The following is a 20,596-nucleotide window of genomic DNA, read 5'->3' as shown; positions in this document are numbered from 1 at the left end:
TTCATGCATAGATATTCATTAAAAATATAAACATACACAACATACATACACAGTTCAAATACATGAACATTGCACTGCATCTTTGTTCTTGTGCATGATTCATGGTAACTAACTGCATGCCCAGCTGCATGCCTCTGCTGGGCTTGTTTCAAACCTTGTTTCAACATTTGGGAGGGTACAGCCATGGACACAAAAGATTTTAATCTTACAAAAAATGATTTATACTGGGGAGAAGAAGGGACGTAGGCAGGGTTTCACTCTGCTACTATCATATCCCCAGCTGGTAATGAGAGAAAGTTAGAGGTTTTAGTCTGAAGTCAGGCAAGAGGCAGTGCAGGGTGGCACCTTACAAACTAATTGGTTTAACATGGCTCGTATGAAGCTTAACTGATTGGCAGGGATCCTCGTTTTCCGTGATAAAAAAAAAAAAATCACAAATTCTCTGACGAAAACTGCAAAATTGCAAACTGTGATAAAAATCCCAAAATCTGTGGTTAAAATTAAATGCCCCACACAACCCTGTTGGTGTCCTTCACTTCCCCTGCCTCCCACCCACAGCCCCTGCCCCAAGCGTTTGCAGCCAGCTGGGCACTCCAGCTGGGAGGGCAGTAGGTGGGGTTGCAGCTTCTCCACTCCTGGCTGGAATGCCCTGTCAGCTGCACTCCTGGCCAGAGTGCCCAATTTGGATGGGGTTGAAGAAAAGAGAGAGAGAGAGAGAGAGAGAGAGTGTGTGTGTGTGTGTGTGTGTGTGTGTGAGAGAGAGAGAGAGAGTGTGTGTGTGTGTGTGGGCAGGAAACGGGTTTGCAGCTAGCTGGGCACTCTGGTTAGGAGTGGGGAGGCTGCAAACCCCACCCTTCCTCCTCCCAGCTGAAATGCCGGCTGGCTGCAAACCCCCACTGCTCCCTCAGTCAGCTTCCCGCCCCACAACCCCCAAGCCCCACTTACCTCCAGCAAGAAGAGTGAGCCTGAAGCAGTCTCCAGTAAGTGTGAGCATTGGGCCCCTCCCCTCCCCCTCTGGGCAGGGTTGGGGATTTCCCACCCCTTTTCTAAACAGCTCTTGCAGGCTGGAATTCAGCAAGCCTACAGAGCTCTTTGCAAAATGGAGGAAATCCGGGGGTTCCTCTTCTTAAAGGGAAAATCCACATTTTCTCTGATAAAATGGTAAAATCTGTGGTTTTCTCTGTTGGAAACTGAAAACTAGGATCCCTGCTGATTAGTCACTAAAGTGCTGCTTTGACTTCTGTCAGCTGGTACTGACAACCTCAATTGCAGAGATTTTATTTTCACAAGAAGATAACCTGGATCCCAAACAATATCCTACAGGGAAGCATAAAATAAATACTACTTGGTGTGTGCTCATCATTCAAGTTTAGTTAAGTGAGTTTTTTTACCTGTTGTCAGTAGACTGTCCAGCTGTGGCTATCAAAGAAGAGGAACTGATGAAAACAAAATCATTGGCGGTTTTGTTATGACACTGCCATGTCTGAAAAAATTACAGTACACAGTTAGTAAGTATGCCACAAAGACTGTTGTAGTATTAATACGGCACCTGAATAAAAAGAATATACGCTACCTGTTGTATTCAAATCAGCAAAGTTAAAGAATGTAAAGCTCAAGATGCACTATATTTATTCCAATGATTGTAAACTGACTTTAAATTCCTTCCCAAAATGTAGTAAAAACTGCAAATAAAAATGTCTGCTTTCTCCCATCACACTCCTTTTGCAAAGCACTTAAAGTGGCTAAATATTTTATATCTAATATCTTTCTTCCTCTCTCCTAATTAAGACATAGGAAAATTAATTATCTTTCAAGTGCAGTTTGTAGGTATTACGGTAATAGCAATTATTATTTAAATTTCAAAGACAAGCTAGCAGTAGGGTTTTAAACTACTAAAGAATCCTAGTAGATTTTAACTATTCTGAAGTAACAAGCAAACAAACCAGACAGTACAAAGCAAGTTTATAGAACGATGTTTATTTTATAGCTTACCAAATATGGTTTGGGGGTGATTCCAGTATGTGGACAACACTTCCAGTTTGTCTGGTATAAACTTATATATCCATCAGCATCAACAATCCCAAACTGAGGAGAGAAATTTATACCCAAATAGTGCAATATATCAATACATAAAACTTTATCTTTTATCTTAAATATAATAACATACAAATTATATTACCATCATTTTCATTTCTCTTAATGCACTAATAACTGTGTGCCTAATCTAATTCTGGAAAGTAACTGCTCCAAGACCACTTCCCAATACCATATGGCTTCAGAGCAATTTACCAGCTTACTGTACTACTGTCCTAGTAATAGTGAAATTTCAGTGTACATATTAGTTCTGCAGCTGGCCATTACAGAGAGAAGGAATGGCTAAAAACTTAAGGAAAATGGATGTTTTGATGCTTTCTGGTATTTAGCAGGGTTTTTTTGTTTGTTTTGTTTGGGGGAAGGGGGTTGTTTTTTGGGTTTTAACTATTCTTAGATTTAATAAAGGCTATTACTAAATCAGCAGCCCTCCAAGAACACTGGTTTGGAACAGCAGTGCCCAATTACAGGTATTTTAAATAGTCTGATATTCTTAATACACAAGTACCTACCTCCAAATATACACTGGTACATAAAACTTGCATTTAGTTTTACTAGTCTGAATTTTCACGTAGATACTGTTCCTACCAAAAAGTTCTAATTCTCCACAAGCAAAGGGTTTCAGAAAATCTGTTTTAACTTACACTTCAGCTATGCTGTTGGCATTCATTTTTTAAATGTCTGAAAGGCAAATATTCAGCAGAGAAGGAAAGCCTTTCAAAAGAGTCATGCTATCCCATTCACAACACTATAATATTGTTATAATTATAAACAGCGAACCAACACAGAAGAGCTCTTCTGGATTTACAAGGGGAACACAGGGACTATCAAATGATAATGCATAAAGTGAGTAGAGAGTAATTTTGTACATTACCTTATTTCCCTGATGATTAAATCTCATCCGTGTTACCCTTGAATTGCCACCAGAGCGGAAACATGTAATTTGTTGTGCATGGCCCCATTCAAACATTCTCACACTACCATCCTGAGCACCTGTCAGGTCTGTAATAGGAAGAAGTTATTTAAATAACCTTTTTGATAAATGCTGTACTAGTTGAACAAAAAAAATGCAAGCTTCATTCAGGAAAAGAATGAGTCACCATAGGCCTCAAGAGGGGAAAAACAAGCTTGCAAAGCACTCAAAGAACAATCTTATTTCCAAATATTTAGCTGGTCTAATCAAAGATATCACATCTACCCAAAGAACCTTGTCTGACAGACTTTTAGCAGCAGCACAGTAATGCTTAATTAATGGTACTTCAGTCCCCAGTATTCAAGTCTAATTAAATTCCACTGTCAACACACCTCCTCATTACCGCCTCTTAGAATTGTTTAAATGGTCAAGTCATAGCAAAACAAAACTATTGAGTAGGTGGCATCAGCATTACACCCCGCCTCCATTTTTCTTCTTTTTAAAAATTTTATTCTAAAAGCAGAAATCAGGTCCTAATTTGGTTTAGGTAGAATTAGTTTCCAAAAGCCAGCCCTTCCTCCTTTAAGGGATTATTTTACCATACCCATGGTATACGTCTCTTCTAAAAGGTTTAAAATATGCTGCTGTGCTTGTATAAATTAGTAATTCATACAATGTACACATGTATAACAAGTACAGTACAAGTATTTTTAAGACAGTGCTGGTTAATACAGTAAACTTACAATATGGTAGAGTTGGGTGGGAAGCCATTCTTCTGACATTATTAACAGCCTTCTTGAGCATCTGTTCAAGACAGATAATCAGATAGTTGAATTATATAACTAACAAAACACTTACTGGACTATAGTAATTAGTGATGGGAAATACGCTTCTCTTTAGAAATTCCTATTGAAAGCAAAAGGAATCTTTTTTTTTTTTTTTTTTTTTAGAAATAGTCATTTAAGTCAATGGAAGCTGAAGTTTCTCCCAAGACTGGCATATATTTAAAATATTACAAAATTTGTATTAACCCAGATACATGTAAAGCTTTTTGCTTCATAGATTTACGGCTCTAGGTATAAACGCTCCTTAGACTGCAATCTTACCTCTTTTCTTGCCAATTCCTTTCTGATTCCATTAAATTTATTGGAATATTCCTGAATATTGTAAGATAAGCAAAAGAGAGGCAGAAGCAGAAGCATGTAAAAGAGAGGTAAACAGAAGCTTTAACAAAAATAAATAGGAGGGAATATTTTTTTTTTTATTTCTATCTAATTTATAATCATTGGCTGAGAAAGAATTAGCATGGTTTATGGCCATCCACTAGTAAATTAGTAATATAGCTTACTCCCAAAAAGCCAAAGATGTTCAAAAGCAGCTACTGAATTCAGAAGTAAAAATCCCACAGATTTGCAATAGTGGCTTTATTCTAAATCCCAAAGGCTCCCCTGAAGTACACTGCTAAAATACTAAGTCGTCACAGGGATAATATGTACCTATGGCTTGAAAAATATTACCAGGCACTAGCCAGAAATATGTCCAAGTGGGGAAGCAGACCATGACCAAGTCAAGTCCAAGAAGAGCACCCTGGTTAGAAGCTCAGTTTCACCATACTACCCTCTTAAGGAAAAAGGGAACACAGGATCCACCAATTAACACATTCTGATTAGTAAGAGATGTCAAATCTAAGGCTCCATTTTTTTTTTTTTTTTTTTTTTTTTTTTTTTACATATTTACTGTCCAGAGCTGTCCTGCTGTTTGTGAAGAAGTCTCAACAAGGCTGCTCCTCAGTGCCTTGTTAACTACACTGTACTGCCATTAATTGCTAAGCACAACAGACACAACTGTCTACTTGTGTGCTAAAGAAACGAGAGTCCATTAATTTATATTCTGAATATTATCTTTCTAACCAGAATGCTTTCTGAGAGCGAGACAGATTAAGTTCTGTAGAAAGTTTGCTGCTTAGACATCTGCAGCCATCAGGATGAGTTACTAATTCTACATACACTATCAAGAGTCAACATGGGGAAATTTTTCAAACCTTCTTTCGTAACTCTGTAGAATACCCTGTCATTACTTATTCCTTAGAACAAAAATAATTTGCATATAACATAACACACTACCCTCCCTTACTAGTGAGATACAAATTAAAAGGCAGTGTATAATGAGTCATCTTTATTTAGCATTATGAAATAAACTTATATCTCACCTAAGCTATTAGGAAGATCTCTAATCTATAGCTCTTCTGGGCATTAAAGCTGTCTTTTTGAATCAATGGAGTGACCTGCTCCCTAGCTGACTAGATTTTGAAGCAGACTGGCATCTTTTTGGTTATCCAAGTAAGCTCTTGTAGGCTAAGATCAAGTTTATTATAGGATACGTTCTCAGCGTTAGTAGCTGAGCAGCTTCAAATTTACCCAGGACAGATGTGTTTCTGAATACAGCAACAATACAAAAAAAAAAAAAAAAGAAAAATACTTTTGCCTCCACATAAGTTCAGTTTCTGCAGAGAACATGAGTGGCAAATTTTAAATGATAGAAAAGGATCTATTCTTGGTAGGATAATGGAAAGAAAATCAATACACCTCATTTAAGTTACTAGAAATAAGTTGTTAGAGACCGAAAGAAGTCAGTGTACTTCCATTAATATTATTTAAACTTTTAGGTACAGAAGGTTCAAAAGAAAGTTCTCATCTCTTTTCTTTGTCAAGTTAATGGGCAAATCTGTAAAATAAAATCTACACAAGGACTTGAGAAATCATACATACTGACATTTCATTAAGCTAAAATGAAAAAGGGATATGTTATTCTGCAACTGGACTACCAGCTATACTTTCTATTCCATAATCAGAACAAAAATTGGTTGTCAGTTTACTTATTTCAGAGGTCAGAGGCAGAGAAATATTCCTCAAATACCAGAAGACAGAAGTTGAGAATCTTGCACAAGCTCTGCCCGTGACATTTATTATTCCCCTGTTCAGCAGGGCACATACATAATACAAAGTACATTCAATTCTAGCAAGAAGTGCTCTTTAACTTCTTTTTTTTCCCCCAATTATTTACAGGACAATTGTTCTACATTAAATGTTTCAGTTAATTTTATCATCAAGTGTTAAGCTATTCTGGAAGACTTTTTGGAACTAGAGCTGGGGAATAAGCCTAAACAGCTGCAAAATAGTACAAATGTTATAAGGCTTTTGGTGCAAGTTCTCCAACATGTTGCTTCAAGTTCCCAAAAGGCAATATATGTGAAGGTATGTCATTTTAAAAGCTGATGACAATTGGGATTCTGTGGTCTCAAAATTCTTACCGACTTTAATGGATGGGTGGGAAAATGAGTGAAGAGAGGCAGCTGCTTAGATCCTTTGGGCCTACTCCATAAGAGACTGAAGGTAATAACAAAGGACCTGAAATGTGACAATCAGCGAGGGGTGCTAAACAAGACAAGTTGATGAACTGCCACAGATGCTTCCACTAAGCCAACCATAAACCCCATAGGTCAGGCGTCACCAACCTTCTAGCAGCAATAGGCCAAAGCAACAGAGTTTTGTTCAGAGGCAGGCCACTACCACCTCTGCGCTCACAAATCCCTCTGCCGCCATTGCACTTCAGACCTATTCGGTGCTGCTTTCATTCCTGCCACTATTAAACTGTTACCAAGACCTAGCCTTCACAGGTTGGATCTGGACTGTAAGCTGGAACCACACCATGTGACCCATACTGTTGGTAGCATATTACTATCTGCTTCATTGTGAGGATAGAAATATGGTGTAGTCTCTCACTTGTGCACCACATATTTGCTTAATGGAAAGAAGAAAAGCTAAAAACAGGTTTTACAGTTTCTAAAATTAAGTTGTTTCTTGATATTACAGAAGGTTCCATTACTTTCACCATGCTGTGTTTTTGAAGTAATGAAAACAGGCAAAGAAACAAGTGGCAAATTTTACACAGAGCGAGGTAGTAAAAGTTGAGAAAGCAGGAGGAAAAAAATAGGAAGACTGTAATAAGCAGTATATGGAGTTAGTTCATGAGAAAGAAGGCTAGCAGGAAATCAGGAGAATGAAAGGGGTATAAAGAGGCAGGAAGAGGCACATAGCAATAATAGATACTATGTTAAAATAAGTAAGAAGCCATCAAACCATGATGTGTGGATTGTGAAATAGCGTGTCTGATCACAGACCAAACATCTATACCACTGGCTTATTTCACTTTGTGAAAAAAGGGTTGGAGAAAGTGTTTTTCCTCCCAAAAAAATTCTCTTAGAAAAACCTTGGATTGACTGTGCTCATACAAACAGCATGGAAAACGGGCAAGTAAACACCATCCTTACATCCACGCTTGAGTTTTTAAACCATGCTTGTAAACTGTATCTCCACATGCCCCTCTGCACACACTCAATTACCATTCTCAACTCTCATCCTTAATGTTTTATATATCCAGCTTAATTTACCAACATTCTTCAAGCTACTTGAAGACATAAAAGCCCAAAAGAACAGTTCATCTCAAGTCTATGCAGATGCACTGGAAGATGCACATCTATTTTGGCGCTTCTCTTGCCACTGGAAGTGGCTCCAACTCACGATCTTTCAGATAAGCAATAGGACTTGTTATTATTGCAGGCCTACAATATAGTGATCTTGCACCACAGGTGCTCAGAAGATCAGCTCTCCCCAGTATTCAGCGCCAGCTGAAACTGGCACAGCGCTAAGATGGGCTAACCATCTCTCAAGAAAGCTTGGCACTCGCCTACCAAAAGAAAGTCTTCTATGGCGAACTGTCAAATGGAGTACACTTTCATGGTGCACCAAAGAAGTGGTGCAAGGCACTAAAGAGTTTCAGTATTGACCCACAATTGTGGGAGAAAATCGCTCACAACTGTCCATCCTGGAATTCCCAAATCCACAACAGAGCATTAGCCTTTGAATAGCAGAAGCAATGAAGAAACACACAACCAGGAAAATGAAAACCTCCCGTCCTCATTGCTCTCCTGCCCCTGCTGCAGCAGATTGTTCAAAGTAAATATTGGACTTAAACATCACCTACATACTCACATAACTAGCCTCTCCTCCCCGATTTGTTCTCTTCCCTTTCCTTTTTTTCTTCTTTCCCTTCTTTCTCCTTTTCTCTTTTTTCCTTCCCACTTTTCTCTCTTCTTCCCTCCCCTCCCCCCACTGGATGCGGTCGTCTTCACCCATGAAGGATGAAAGCAAACAATATAAAGAAATACTCATTGTCTGATCAGTTGGATGGAAGGAAGTATTGCCAAAAGCAAATAATCCTCCAAAACACCAACTATGAAAACTACATCCCCATGACAACCTGTATCACTGCAGTATTCCCCCTGGATTGAGCCTGAACCTGTGTTAGCAACTTCTTATCCAGCTCTTAACTTCATTTCAGATTCAATACATGTATTTGAAATTTAAGGTTCACATGTCTAAGATGTCATCTGATGCTAGTAGCCCTGCACAGATGTTGAATAGGAAAGGCAAGAAAGGAAGGACTACTTTTTGGGTCATTATTGAAGTAGTATGAATAAACCCAGACTCAGCAAAAGTTTGATTACCTGCTAATACACTGCAATACAAACAGTTCACTAAAATACCATAAGCATCTGACTCGCATGGCTAACACGTGACTGGCAGGGAACCAAAATATTAGTTAGGCAGGTTCTGCTGGAAATTGTGCACCCCCATCTTGATAACTGTACCCAAAACAGGTGATAGCACTGTCTTGAGGATTAAAAACCAAACAACATAAGTATTCCACCATAAGCTATTAGGTAGGAAGTTGAATAGATCAGTCAAAGCTGGTTATGTAAAAAAATTAGATGAGTTTCCACACAAGGTACTGTGGACATTAAGCCCACTTAGAGAATTATCCCCCTCTTCCCCAAATACAGACTTTAAACTTTTAAAATAGCAAAAGGTGCCAGTGAAGCTAGTTTTTAAACAGGCTTTTTAAACTCGCTATACAAGAAAAAAAAAACATTTAACCTCCAAACTACACACTACCTCCTGGAAGAATATTTGGTCACTATTTATCACAGAATAATTATTGAACTTGTGTAACATTTTCACACTCCAAATACCAAAGACTATTTTTTCACTTAGTGGACACAGTTCCACCATTAATTTACCATGCCAGACAGCATTCTCCTGAAGGTCCCTCTACTTCCCTGGCTACAATGTTTTCAGTTATGGTTATATGGTGCTACACCCAAGCTAATTATCCCAACCACAGCACTGCACTATCATGGCCATGGTACTTCCAGTTTGGGAAGCAGAACATGCAAAGCAGGAGAGCAGGTTTCACCACAGCACTGCCTTTAGTGGTAGACACATGGTAGAAATATGCCTTAAAGTTATTTTAAAAGAATGCTAGGCACTTTTTGGAATTCAGAGAGCATTTTTATGATTCTCTCTTCTGGTAAGTAATAGAACACCCATACAGGCTTTAATTTGCCACATCCTATATTCTATTTACAATTTAAGTTAAGTTATCTCGGTTAACAACACATTTAAAACAAAAGGGAGAGAAGGAAGGAACAGATCGACATTTGTAAGACCAGCACAGTTAAATGTTATACTATGATAACTCTGACTACTTTATTCATATAGTAATGCAGTTTTTCCAATGCAAGTTTAGCTTTCTTTGTTCAGGTTTTGATTTTTGTTTTTAATAGCTGCAGGAAGATGCCAGAGCTACAGTAAGAGAAACAAAAAACCTTAAACCATAAAATGTGTCTCAATTCTTGTGCTGGTGACTAGTGGTAGCAGTCATAAGCTAGTTTAAAAAACTAACAATAGATTTGTTTCTCATGCTTGCTTAAGTCTTTTCCTCTGTTTTTTGTGGACTTGGAAGAACATGCCTGAGTTAGCTTTACATTTACAGTCTTCTGGGAGCCTTCTGTTAAGGAAAGGAAGGACGAGTTCTCTACCTTTGATGGTAGACACAAATCTCTAAACAGTATTACATCACCTCTGCTAGAAATGCCTTAATTCCTAGGGCTCAAATACGCCTGAGCAAAATTTTGGCTTTTGAAAGAAAAAGATACTGCCAAACTGCCAAGAATTGTGACACCTGTAAGTGATACTCAGGATGTCTCCAGACCCATGCCCTTCTGAATTCCAAGCGACAAACACCCTGTGAAAGCAATATTTTGGTGAAAGCTTTTCATTCTACTCTAGTGGAAGATTTTGCAGTATTGATATCTGCATGCTTTAGTTGGGTGTTTTGACCCTCAACTATTTCATGGAAACCATGCAGCCAGATTCAAGTTACAAAGATAAAAACCAGGGAGCTTCTAGGTGAACTATTCAATATTGTTTTATTGTTTTTATAACCCTAAAAAAGTAAAGCACTTCAGCAACTGACACAGATAGGAAGAACAATTTATACAGAACAAGATTGCCTAAAATTTTAAGAAATAAATGTAGCCATACCAATATAACATGACATTTAGTTCAACATTTTGCTTACAACTAACTCCTCATTTTTCATCCACCCACTATACTCTGCAGTCCTGTGTCCTGCTAATTGAAATGGACGAGATGGAACTACTTTTAGAGCTCACCAATCCTGCACTGACAAATGAATGTTACAGAATCACACTCATACTAAAACGGCTGTATACTAAAATATTCTGTAGTAGACTGAGTTAATATTTAGATACTTTACTCCCCCCCAAACTAAAAATGGTCAGCTTGGAGTGTAGAGTTTATCAATGAAAGCCCCAGGCATCAATCTAAAGTCCTGATACAAATGGCAACAAGCTACTTCACAATTCTGGATGCAAACACTTCTGAGTTGAGTGCCAATTCATAAACATGTACTTCTTTTCAGGTGCTCAGGTTTGGCATTTGGATTTAGGTCATCATAAGATCAATTTAAGCTGTGGATGCTTATCTGAATCTAGGTTTTTTTTTTAACCCAGAATTTTTGTTTGAGTCTCTTTTTACTCTGACTAGTTACTTAAGCAGATGGCAGGGTAAACTGGCGCCTTACAGAGCAACTAAACCAGAGGTGTATAGCAGATTTCATAAGCAGAGGGCTTACTTCATCAGATGCTGTGAAGAGACTGCAGGAAGCAGAGCTGCTAAATAGAAAGCACTGATCAGAACACAAAGTGTAGAGAAAAGGAGAGGAAAAAGGTACAGGCACTGCTGAGAGGCAAGGTGGGTAGGGGAGAGATAACTAAGCCATTAACCTATTGAGGGACATAGGCAGGGTGGATAACAATCAATGATTTAAAAAAAATAAAATAACACCCCCCCCGGATTTTAAAAATTTAAATCAGATTTTTTTTTATTTAATCACTTTTTTATTTTTTTTGGTTAGAATTTTTAAAAAATAAACCTACATAAAGATAGTTTTAATTTAAGAAATGTTAAAGCTCAAAGCTCTCATCATGGAATAGGGATTATAATTTCTAATTGAATACTACTTGAGACAATATATTCATGTAACCTTTTTAGAAGAGTTCTATAAATTGGTCACAACAGGCCCTGTACTATATTAGGGCCCACTCTCATGTGGCTCCCGGAGGCTCCTCTATAGATTAGTAAAAGATTAAAGAAAACCACTCTACCCAATGGGACTCAGTGCTCAGTCTATACGATCCCATATAAGGATGTCTGTGATGCTTAGTTTCAGTTCCCAAACTGTTGATTTGTATCTCCAGAGAATATCCTTGTTACCAGCACCATATGGAGAGGAGAGATAACAGACCTGATTACCTACTCATGAACCCTATTGTCTCCCTGCAAGTTTGTGTACACAGAGTCAAGCCCTTACCTTTCTCTAAAAGTGCAAAGTTTCAAGAAGTTAAATAAATAAAGGATATCAAACAACAAGAACGTACTTTGTGTAGAAAACAAGTATTAAATCGAGGCTTCCTAGCTAGTGATTTAAAACATGATTTAAATCTATTTTATTTAAATCAAATTCACCCTGGACATAGGGCTTATAAAAGCTAACTCAGGAATTGGGATAAAAATCCAGAGCCTCAGTTTAGAGCATACATAACCCAATACAGTCTGTAGACAGTTCTGCAATCTCCTGGTCATTTTCAAAGTTTTGTGGCGTAAGAATGGCCACGCTGACATCAGTGATGGCATGTCCATTTGATAACACTGCAAACTACCTCTCTCTAGGTTACTTAACCCATTTAATTTACTGAAGACAGACATCTTTTGATTAGTGCGTTTGAAATTCAGTTTAGTCCCTTAATCCATGAATTTTGAGGAAAAGCATGAGCAATACACAGCAGTTTACGCCACTTCCTACAATAGGAAAGTACAGCTTCCACTGTTATTGCAGATAAGAACTATGCCTCTTTACATGCCAATATGGAAGCATAACTGGTAATTATGAAAGGCATGCAAAATATTAAAAGCTTCTTCCACAATTGACTTACCACAGATGCACCTCTACCAGTCTGTGTACTACCAAGCCAAGGCATGTTTATAGGGGTGCCAGGATTGCTGTGAGTATAAGGTGTAGTACCCTGAACGGTTGACAGATCATCACGAGCATGTACAACCAAAAAGTCATCAGACCTATAAATGTAACATTTGCAAGCAGAGTGATGATTAGACGTGTTCTTTAAATAACATCATTGATTAATCCACATTCAGTGCAACTGACATACCGCAAAATTGCCAAAGCTGATAAAATTATTTATATAATAAACATACCCTTTAGTTTCAGTTTCTATTTCATCATCAACCCATGTATAGATTTGTGTAGCTAGAATCCCGGAAACATCTAGTTCTTGAATGTCGTGGCTGGAAGCTATGGCAATGCAGTTCCGATTTGCCTGAAAAAGTTACAAAACAAAGAAGATTAAAGGCCCTCTCTGGGGACTCACCGTTTCAACTGGAATTATCCTTTTGCTAGCACTTGTTTGCAGACGGCTAGCTAGCTGATCTGCAGGGGCAAACATGTGCCTGTAAATCAGGCAGATGCCTATGACTGCAAACAAAGAAGATGAAGTTAGAGGGTGAAGTTGAGATACATTTGAAAGTCAGTGCCTGACTGTCTAGGATGGTAACAGATTTACATTATTAAAATTGTAAGTCGTCTCCCTCAGGAGGCCCAGGCTCTCTCTTGTTGGGAGGATCATATAGCTTGCTTACAGGTTACTCCATACATTCTTATTTTACAATTTTAGTATCCAAACAATGGTCCGATTAAGAAAAGAAACACAGGAGAAAGATGCTTTCCCCTACTGCAACTCTTCCATGCCTCTCCTTGCCTTAGGTGTACAGCTACTCCTCGCTTAACGTCGCAGTTATGTTCTTGAAAAATGCAACTTAAGCAAAACAGTGTTAAGTGAATCCAATTATGTCACCTACTAGCAGGCAGAGACCAAACAACGTTATAACTGAACACTGCACGACTTTAAATGAGTATGTTCTCTAATAGATCAGCAATGTAATAACGAAACAACATTAACTGGGATGATGTTAAATGAGGAGTACCTGTATATTTCTGTTAAGGAAAGGTGGCAAAGTGAAATTGCCCCTTCTTCACTCCGTCTACTGCTCAGTGAAAGATAAGGTAGGAAGACAAACTTGGGGGAGGCAAAACACTGTTCAGTTTTGATTTTCTACAGCATGACTGTTGTGAACCTGGACAAAGGAATCTGAGCCATACTGCAGGCAAGCAGTAGCAGTAAAGCCAACTCTCACAAAACAGTCACAAGACTCGATTTCCAAATCAAATTAACCCTAACCTGCGATCACATGATACAACCTGAGATCTCAGGATTTGCCTTCCAGCACATGTAGAGAGCGCCCAGCTGGTAATTCTGTGGAGCAGAATGGGATGGGGGGAAAAGGAAGGGGCGGGGGGAGGAGAAGAGCAGATCAAGGCCCCCATGGTAAGGAAGGAAGTGGGGCAGAGGCTGGGGTGAATGGGGCAGGTTGTGTGGCAGGCAGTTCATCCAGGGAATGGTGGGGGCTCAACCGTTGGGGAGGCAGGGGGGCCATGTGTCCCCTGGATTTGTGTTGGGGGCAGAGGTGGGCTACCTGCACTGTCGGCATAGGACATGCCACATGGCTAGCGCGTGGCTCCCAGGGGTATGGGCTGGGGTGAATGGGGCTCCAGAGTTCTCTGTGCCCCACAGGTGGCACATTCAGAGGTACAGGGGGTGGCAGGTGGCTTCCCACTGCAGCACGCACCCTGGGGGAGGAATGAAGGGCATATGCTCCCCACGGTGCAGAGGTGGATTACCCACTGCAGGTTGGGACTCTGTGCTCTGCTGCCTTTGCCTCAGGAGCTCAACTGCATGATGCCATTGCCACCTGCTGGGCAGGCAGGGGACACAAGGCGTGTCCTTTGCCCACCCAATGGCAGGAAGCACACTAGCATCACATGGCTGAGCTCCTGGGGGGAGGCTCAGCCATACCCTTGGAGTACACACAGCTGTGGGGAGAGCTGTGCCACCCCACTGTGCCTCTGGATGACCTACACCAGACCTGCAGCCCCATTCACCCCAGCCACTGTTTCTGCCCTACTCCCTCCCTCACCGTGAGGGCCTTGATCCCCCCCCACCCCCCGTACCTTCCCATCCACTTACCAGCTGGGTGCTGGCTGTGTATTTGTGTCTACCACTTCCCCACACACCTCAAAAATAGCATCTCATGATTTACATGCTAATCTTGATTTTTTAAGAGTTCGTCTCATGATTTTTGGCACGACGGTTGGCAATACTGCAGTAGCACTGTCACTGTGTTAGAATGCATCTATTTAACAGTCTAAAATACAGTGTAATAAAAAATAAGAACAATTTTAAAGAAACAAAGTTTCTTTATACTCACTTTATTGACAGCAAAAGCAGTAATGATGTCAGACTCTTTATGAATAATTCGTGCTTTACCTCCTGGATATCCCAGATCAGTTTCTATCTGTATTTGGAAAAAATAAGGTGCTTGTATAAGTACGTATAAGCATATGCACCATTTGTTTTACGGTCGAATAATGCAAGCCAAATATTTAATCATGTGCTAATAAACAAAACTTGTGCATTTCTTACGTAGCAGGTGTCCAGTAGTATAAACAACTGATATCACTGGGGAAACAACAGAACATTCCAATATTAACCAATTTAGCTTCCTTTTACTGCATAGGGATTGCCTAAGTAACAATGCATCCTTGGTTATCCTAATCTCAGATATTCAAGCTCTTGATTATCTTTTATTTCAACTTTATGTATTTTTACCTGTATTTACTTGTAAGTGTTGGTATTGTGTAGCAAGCTGTCCTCTTTTTAAGCTTTATTTAATACGGCCTACGTATTATTTAATTTGATACATTAGCTCAGGGGTGGGCAACCTTTAAAGGCTGTGGACCAGTCTGACCCGATTTGAGTCAGAGGTGGGCCATGACTAAATCCTTATTAGAAGTGCAATGTGTGTACATGCTAAATCCACAAGGTATTTCTATGCCAGGACAAACAGGCATGAATGCAACATCTGTTTCCAGTCTAAAAGCATGCTGGACTATCTTGCACATTTTATTATTGCAAAAGAATACAGCTTAACTGTATACAGCAAAACATTCTCTCTTGATTTTTCCCCCCCCCCAACTACAGGTGGTATCCGATCTGTTAGCTTTCTAAAGCATTTTCATCACTGAAACTGAGTGCATAATGTTGTCTCAGCTATATACCAAGGTACAGTAGAACTTTAAAGATGATCCCCTGTCAGGGAGTACTGACATCACTGAATCATTGTTGAAATTGTAAGTATTATCCATAATGCTAGATCTGAATAATTCCTGCAGGAACAAATGGAAACCACAACCAGGCAATGAAATCCTTCAAAACGTGAATGCCAACAGAAAAACTGGGATATGAATTATGCTTAAGTTTAGTAAGCTCTCTGCTGCAACAATGCAATGCAGTAATACTACTCCACTATAGATGCATTCCAGAACTACTGTACTGAGGTACAGAGAGATGAAAAAACACATATGAAAAGTTTAGAATCATTCTTAAAAATTTCAGTGTAAATATTTAAAATGGTTTAAAAATTTTATGAATCACTTAATATTAGGACCCATGAAAATTACAGTACTTCAAATTAGTGAGCTCATATAATACTGAACACTAAAGCTAGCTAAAAACTAAAGCTATAGATAGAAGTTATAATGAATACTAAAGACTGAAATTAATATCAAACCATGATTAGAACTGATATGTATAACATGTTATGCTGTGAGTTGCACAAATGGTGATCAACGTTAGTGCTAGCTACAGTTTGGAGCAGTCACGTATTCAAGGCAGCGGGGTCCTGGAGGAAGAAATGATTAGAATTCCCCCACCTCCCTTGTTCCAGGCTTCCCCCTCTGCACCCCCACGCCAACCCCTTCTTGCCAAGTACTTGTGGCTGCCCATGCTGTCTGTCTGTCTCAGGAGTTAACTCAGGGGTGGACAATTATTTTGGGCTTACTGAGTTTTGGCAAGCCATCGAGGGCCACATGACAGGTAGCCAGGGACAGATAAATATTAATATTCTGAAATGTTTAGGGGCCCTGCATGCTGGATAGAATGGCCTGCCTGGCTGCATCCGGCCCACAGGCTGCATTTTGCCCACCCCTGGGTTAACCCTTCCTTGCCTACTCCCCCAGGACAGACAGTGCAGGCAGTCATAAGTAAGAGGACAGTGGGCGGGCTAGTGAGGGGTGATCTGGAGTGCGGGGAAGCAGTGGGCTAGATGCTGGCCAGCTGGAAAGCAAGGACAATGGGGTAGAGTGGGGTGTTTTTATGAGCTGGGTGACAGATCAGAGATCATACTACCCTGGAGTGGTGCATCTTTGAACTACACAATGAGTGGTTACAACTAGTTTCAGGTGCTAATGGGCAGACAATCCAGGTGTTAAGAGCTTCTGGAGCTGCTCAAAATTCCCGTATAACAAGGTCCTCAGGATTCTGTTTTGCCTGGAGAAGCATAGTTCTGTGGTTACAGCCCATCCAGAGCTCCTGAGTATCATTCCCTATTCTGCTATTGCTAACCTGAAGATACCAGGAAAATCATAGCTTCTGTGCCTCAAATGACCTAGTAATCAAATGAGTTTGACATTTACTTCTCTGGCATTGTTGCTTTACACTTTACAAGCTGCCTGAATTTAAGTGGCACACAAATGGAAACCATTATTTACTTATACAATTACTACAAAAACAACATTTTAGTCAGTATACATTACACATTCTAACACAAAACACGTTTCAGTGCAAATGAGAGACTAGAATTTGGTTTTGATTTACAAAATGTCCTATACAATGTTATTGTTCTAACTTCTTACGAAGCTCAGATTTCAGTTTAAATTGTTACATAGCCAAGTTTTCAAAAGGAGTTAACAGTGAATATCAGTTTTATGAATGTCAACAGTAAGTTTGACCTCTAGAAAGATTAAAATGTTGAATTTAATTTGAATATTATGATAATGTACCTTATTGTTGATGGGCTCCTCCATCATAGAATTTTTGATGGTTTCACTGTGGTCCTCTAATGACTTTACCAAGAAAGAATAACCACATGACAAAAATTAAAGATGAGATGCAACATGAAAAACACTGTGGAAATCCTTAATCCTATGTTAATTTTCCCAACACACAACAACTAAGACAACACACTGATTTGCACAGATAGTTTACATACAATATATATTTGGTTAAGTATGTATTCTAAATTTAAGGTTGCTATCAACTTCAGTTCTCAGTTGTCTGCTTAAAAGGTTGGACCTCACAGATGACATTCTGAATGCTACCGGCAGCAGCCACATGTTTTTGCACCCTCCCTATACCACATTGTGACCCTGGGTGGATACCCCTATTGACTCTACCTGTCTATTAATAATAATCAAGAGTGGGATTTACAGGAGTTTAAAATGCCATTATCGCTTTAAGGACATGGCTAGCAGCTCTGCTCTATTCTGAGGTGGCCACTGCAATTGCTTCTGAAGCACTAAGAAGCACCTTTGAAATATTTGGTATCACCTTTGTCCTGTAGAAAAAACGAGTTGCTATCAACTTTAAATAAACATTTGTCAGAAAAATGCCTTGAAGGGAGAGGAAAAGAAACATTTTCAGTTATTTTCTCCACTGTCTTTTTCCAGCAGTGCCATGACCAGAGAAGAATGGGTTAAGTTTACTCTTGAATTATTTGCTCCAGGGGATAACTTGAGAGTGATAGTTATCACCAGCTCAGTACAAAGCAAAAGCAGTTATGATCAAGAGTCTGGATTGACCAAGGGTTACTGTTTTCAGGGTTATTGTTTTTCTTCATACTAACAAAGTCAAATACAGCTAAGATGTTATAAGTGAATGACCACACAAACATACACATCTGAACTTAACTGTATTTCCTGAGCACACTGAAGAATACAGCACATGAATGAGACAGTACTAATGCAGCTGGCCCACAGAAATGACTACAGTGTATTGTAGAAGCATACAAGCCAGCTTTAAACTAGCAGTACAGCTGAAGCTGCAGAAAAACAGGAAAAGTTAACCCACCCTTATCTCTTTGCTGCTCTGGCTAGATTCCTACTTTGCCCTTAGCTGTCCATATTACCCTTTTTTCTGATTCAATTGTTTCCCCCCCCATTTCTCCCAGTCAGTAGTTCTTCTATGATGTGGACTACTCATTTCTTGCATCACTGTCTTGTCAAGTACTGACATGAAGGATACACTGGATAAGATTCAATGCAAATGGAGTAAGAAACATGGAGGAGGAGAATAAAGAAATTAATTAGCAGTTGAAGCTGACCTGAGATGCTTTCAAGCAATGTGAGGTTAGTTTTTCAAGTCACTTTAAATTTTAGTTTTAAAAAAATTATCTGAAAGAAGGAAAAATGGGGAAATTGTAGGAAAAGGTGATAGGAAAAGAAAGAACAGTAAAAGCTGTACACTGAACAAACTACATCTAAACCACTGAAAAAATGTAACAGTCCCTACCCTACATTAATTTTTATTCTAACTTATGCTTAAAGAACAAAATAGCTTTAAAATACTATTAACAGTGTAACTCTGTCTGAAGGAATACCACCTTTTGTTGCACTGCGGTGTTCTGAGGTTGTACTAGGTAACATTTCACCACTATAATAACTAAGTTAAGGTTTGATGTCATTTGACTGTTAGTGCTATCATTTTCATTGACTACTCTGAGTGATCGCATAGGGAAACCTGATTAACTGTTTTATTTATTGAGGCTGGAGAGAGAACCCTTATAGAAGTTTACACATACTTAACTGAGAGAAGTGCAGTAGCAAGTATGGGGTAGAGGACAGACATTTTTGTACACCAATTTCAGCTAACCGGTTTATTAAAAATTGAGTAGTTAAAGGAAGAAAAAAAACAGCTAGACTATGGCCTACAGATGTACCCTATTAAGTGCTGTACCTGGCACACTGGAGTGCTGCATTTATTTTGTTTTTTCAAAACTAGAATGCAACAAGGTACAATTCAGTGAAAAACTGTAATAAAACACAAACTAAGCTGGTCAGGAGAAATCAGATTTCAAAGCTTTGCTTAATTACGTTACAAATCAGAATCTTTGATTGATAAAGTTTTATAGAAACTGCCACTCTTTTTAAGGTAACTTCTATCAATGGCTTGAGCCAACCTATTATTCTAGCCAAGGGTTTATTTTATGTCATTCATGAGGCAGATACTGGCTATTTTCATTTTGAGCAGATGTATAGCAAGCTCACACACCAACACAACGAAGTTTTTTAGAACAGCAGATTTGGATCTAGGCACGTCCTCAAATACCAACCATATTACCTATACAAGTTTTTGTTCTATGAAAACAAGCATCCACATGCCATAACTTAATAAAGGCTTAAAACATTATATATATTTTGCATAATATACAGACCTCATTGAGGCATCTTTTCTTCGTAAATATATTTCGGATAAATGTTTCCTGGATTACTTCCTGCTTAACTAGGTACTGCCAAAGCCTCTTCACAGACAACGCAACATGACTTTTAGATCTGCTGATCAAAGTTTAAAAAAAAGTTTATGCTACCATGCTAGTAATGAAGTTCTAAAGTAATTCACAAAAAATTCTACCTAAATAAAGTGAAGAAAAAGAAATGTTAACATTATGACAAATGGATAAAAGCAAATCAAGAGTTGAAGCATGCATGGATCATGGTCATAGATTAGCACGCGAATATTTACATCTAATAATCTTGTATTGCAGCATGAGTGCTGAATGTTATACTATACAATAAGTTACTTTAGAAACTGGTAAAATCCCTGCACAGGGAGAGAAACAAACTTAATACTATCAGCGTAAATTCTCAAGTTCCTAAAAATGCTGAGTTCTTGCTCTTGTCAGACAGGACATTTGTAGATAACACGGGGGTTTAGATTGAAGCGGTGGTTTTTTAAAAACACTGCTTCAATTCAGGGAAAAGTAAATCTCTGCAACATGCGCACCCGTGTCCTTACCTGCCTCTCCAGCAGTGGGGAGGAGAGAGCGAGCTGCCAGTGGGCCTGAGCTGCAAGGGGGGGAAGGCGGGGGTTGGTGCTTCCCTCCGCAGCAGTGGCAGGCCCCCCCCAGGCAGCACCCACCT

General features: G+C 39.2%; 1 protein-coding gene across 8 annotated transcripts in view; it reads right to left on the bottom strand.

The window, feature by feature from the left end:
* The window catches only part of DMXL1 (Dmx like 1), a 136,774-nt gene that overhangs the window by 8,614 nt on the left and 107,564 nt on the right, over positions 1-20,596 (bottom strand). For 2 of the 8 annotated variants that reach the window (XM_090038425.1, XM_090038429.1), the window contains 10 exons: positions 19,891-20,008; positions 17,462-17,524; positions 14,830-14,916; positions 12,703-12,824; positions 12,423-12,564; positions 4,111-4,161; positions 3,748-3,808; positions 2,966-3,093; positions 1,993-2,085; positions 1,392-1,483 (listed from right to left, as the gene is read on the bottom strand). In XM_090038425.1, the coding sequence (XP_089894551.1) occupies positions 1,392-1,483; positions 1,993-2,085; positions 2,966-3,093; positions 3,748-3,808; positions 4,111-4,161; positions 12,423-12,564; positions 12,703-12,824; positions 14,830-14,916; positions 17,462-17,524; positions 19,891-20,008 (957 nt within the window). Of the gene's footprint in view, positions 1-1,391; positions 1,484-1,992; positions 2,086-2,965; positions 3,094-3,747; positions 3,809-4,110; positions 4,162-12,422; positions 12,565-12,702; positions 12,825-14,829; positions 14,917-17,461; positions 17,525-19,890; positions 20,012-20,596 lie in introns of all 8 variants that reach the window. The other 6 variants (XM_090038428.1, XM_090038432.1, XM_090038426.1 and 3 more) reach the window with 3 other exon arrangements.

This window comes from Crocodylus siamensis, chromosome 3 (genome assembly GCF_052110815.1).
Source record: "Crocodylus siamensis isolate JL-2025a chromosome 3, ASM5211081v1, whole genome shotgun sequence".
In the NCBI taxonomy this organism is placed as follows: Eukaryota; Metazoa; Chordata; order Crocodylia; family Crocodylidae; genus Crocodylus; species Crocodylus siamensis.
The sequence above is the reverse complement of the archived record's forward strand: the minus strand, read 5'-3'. Positions and strand labels throughout refer to the sequence as shown.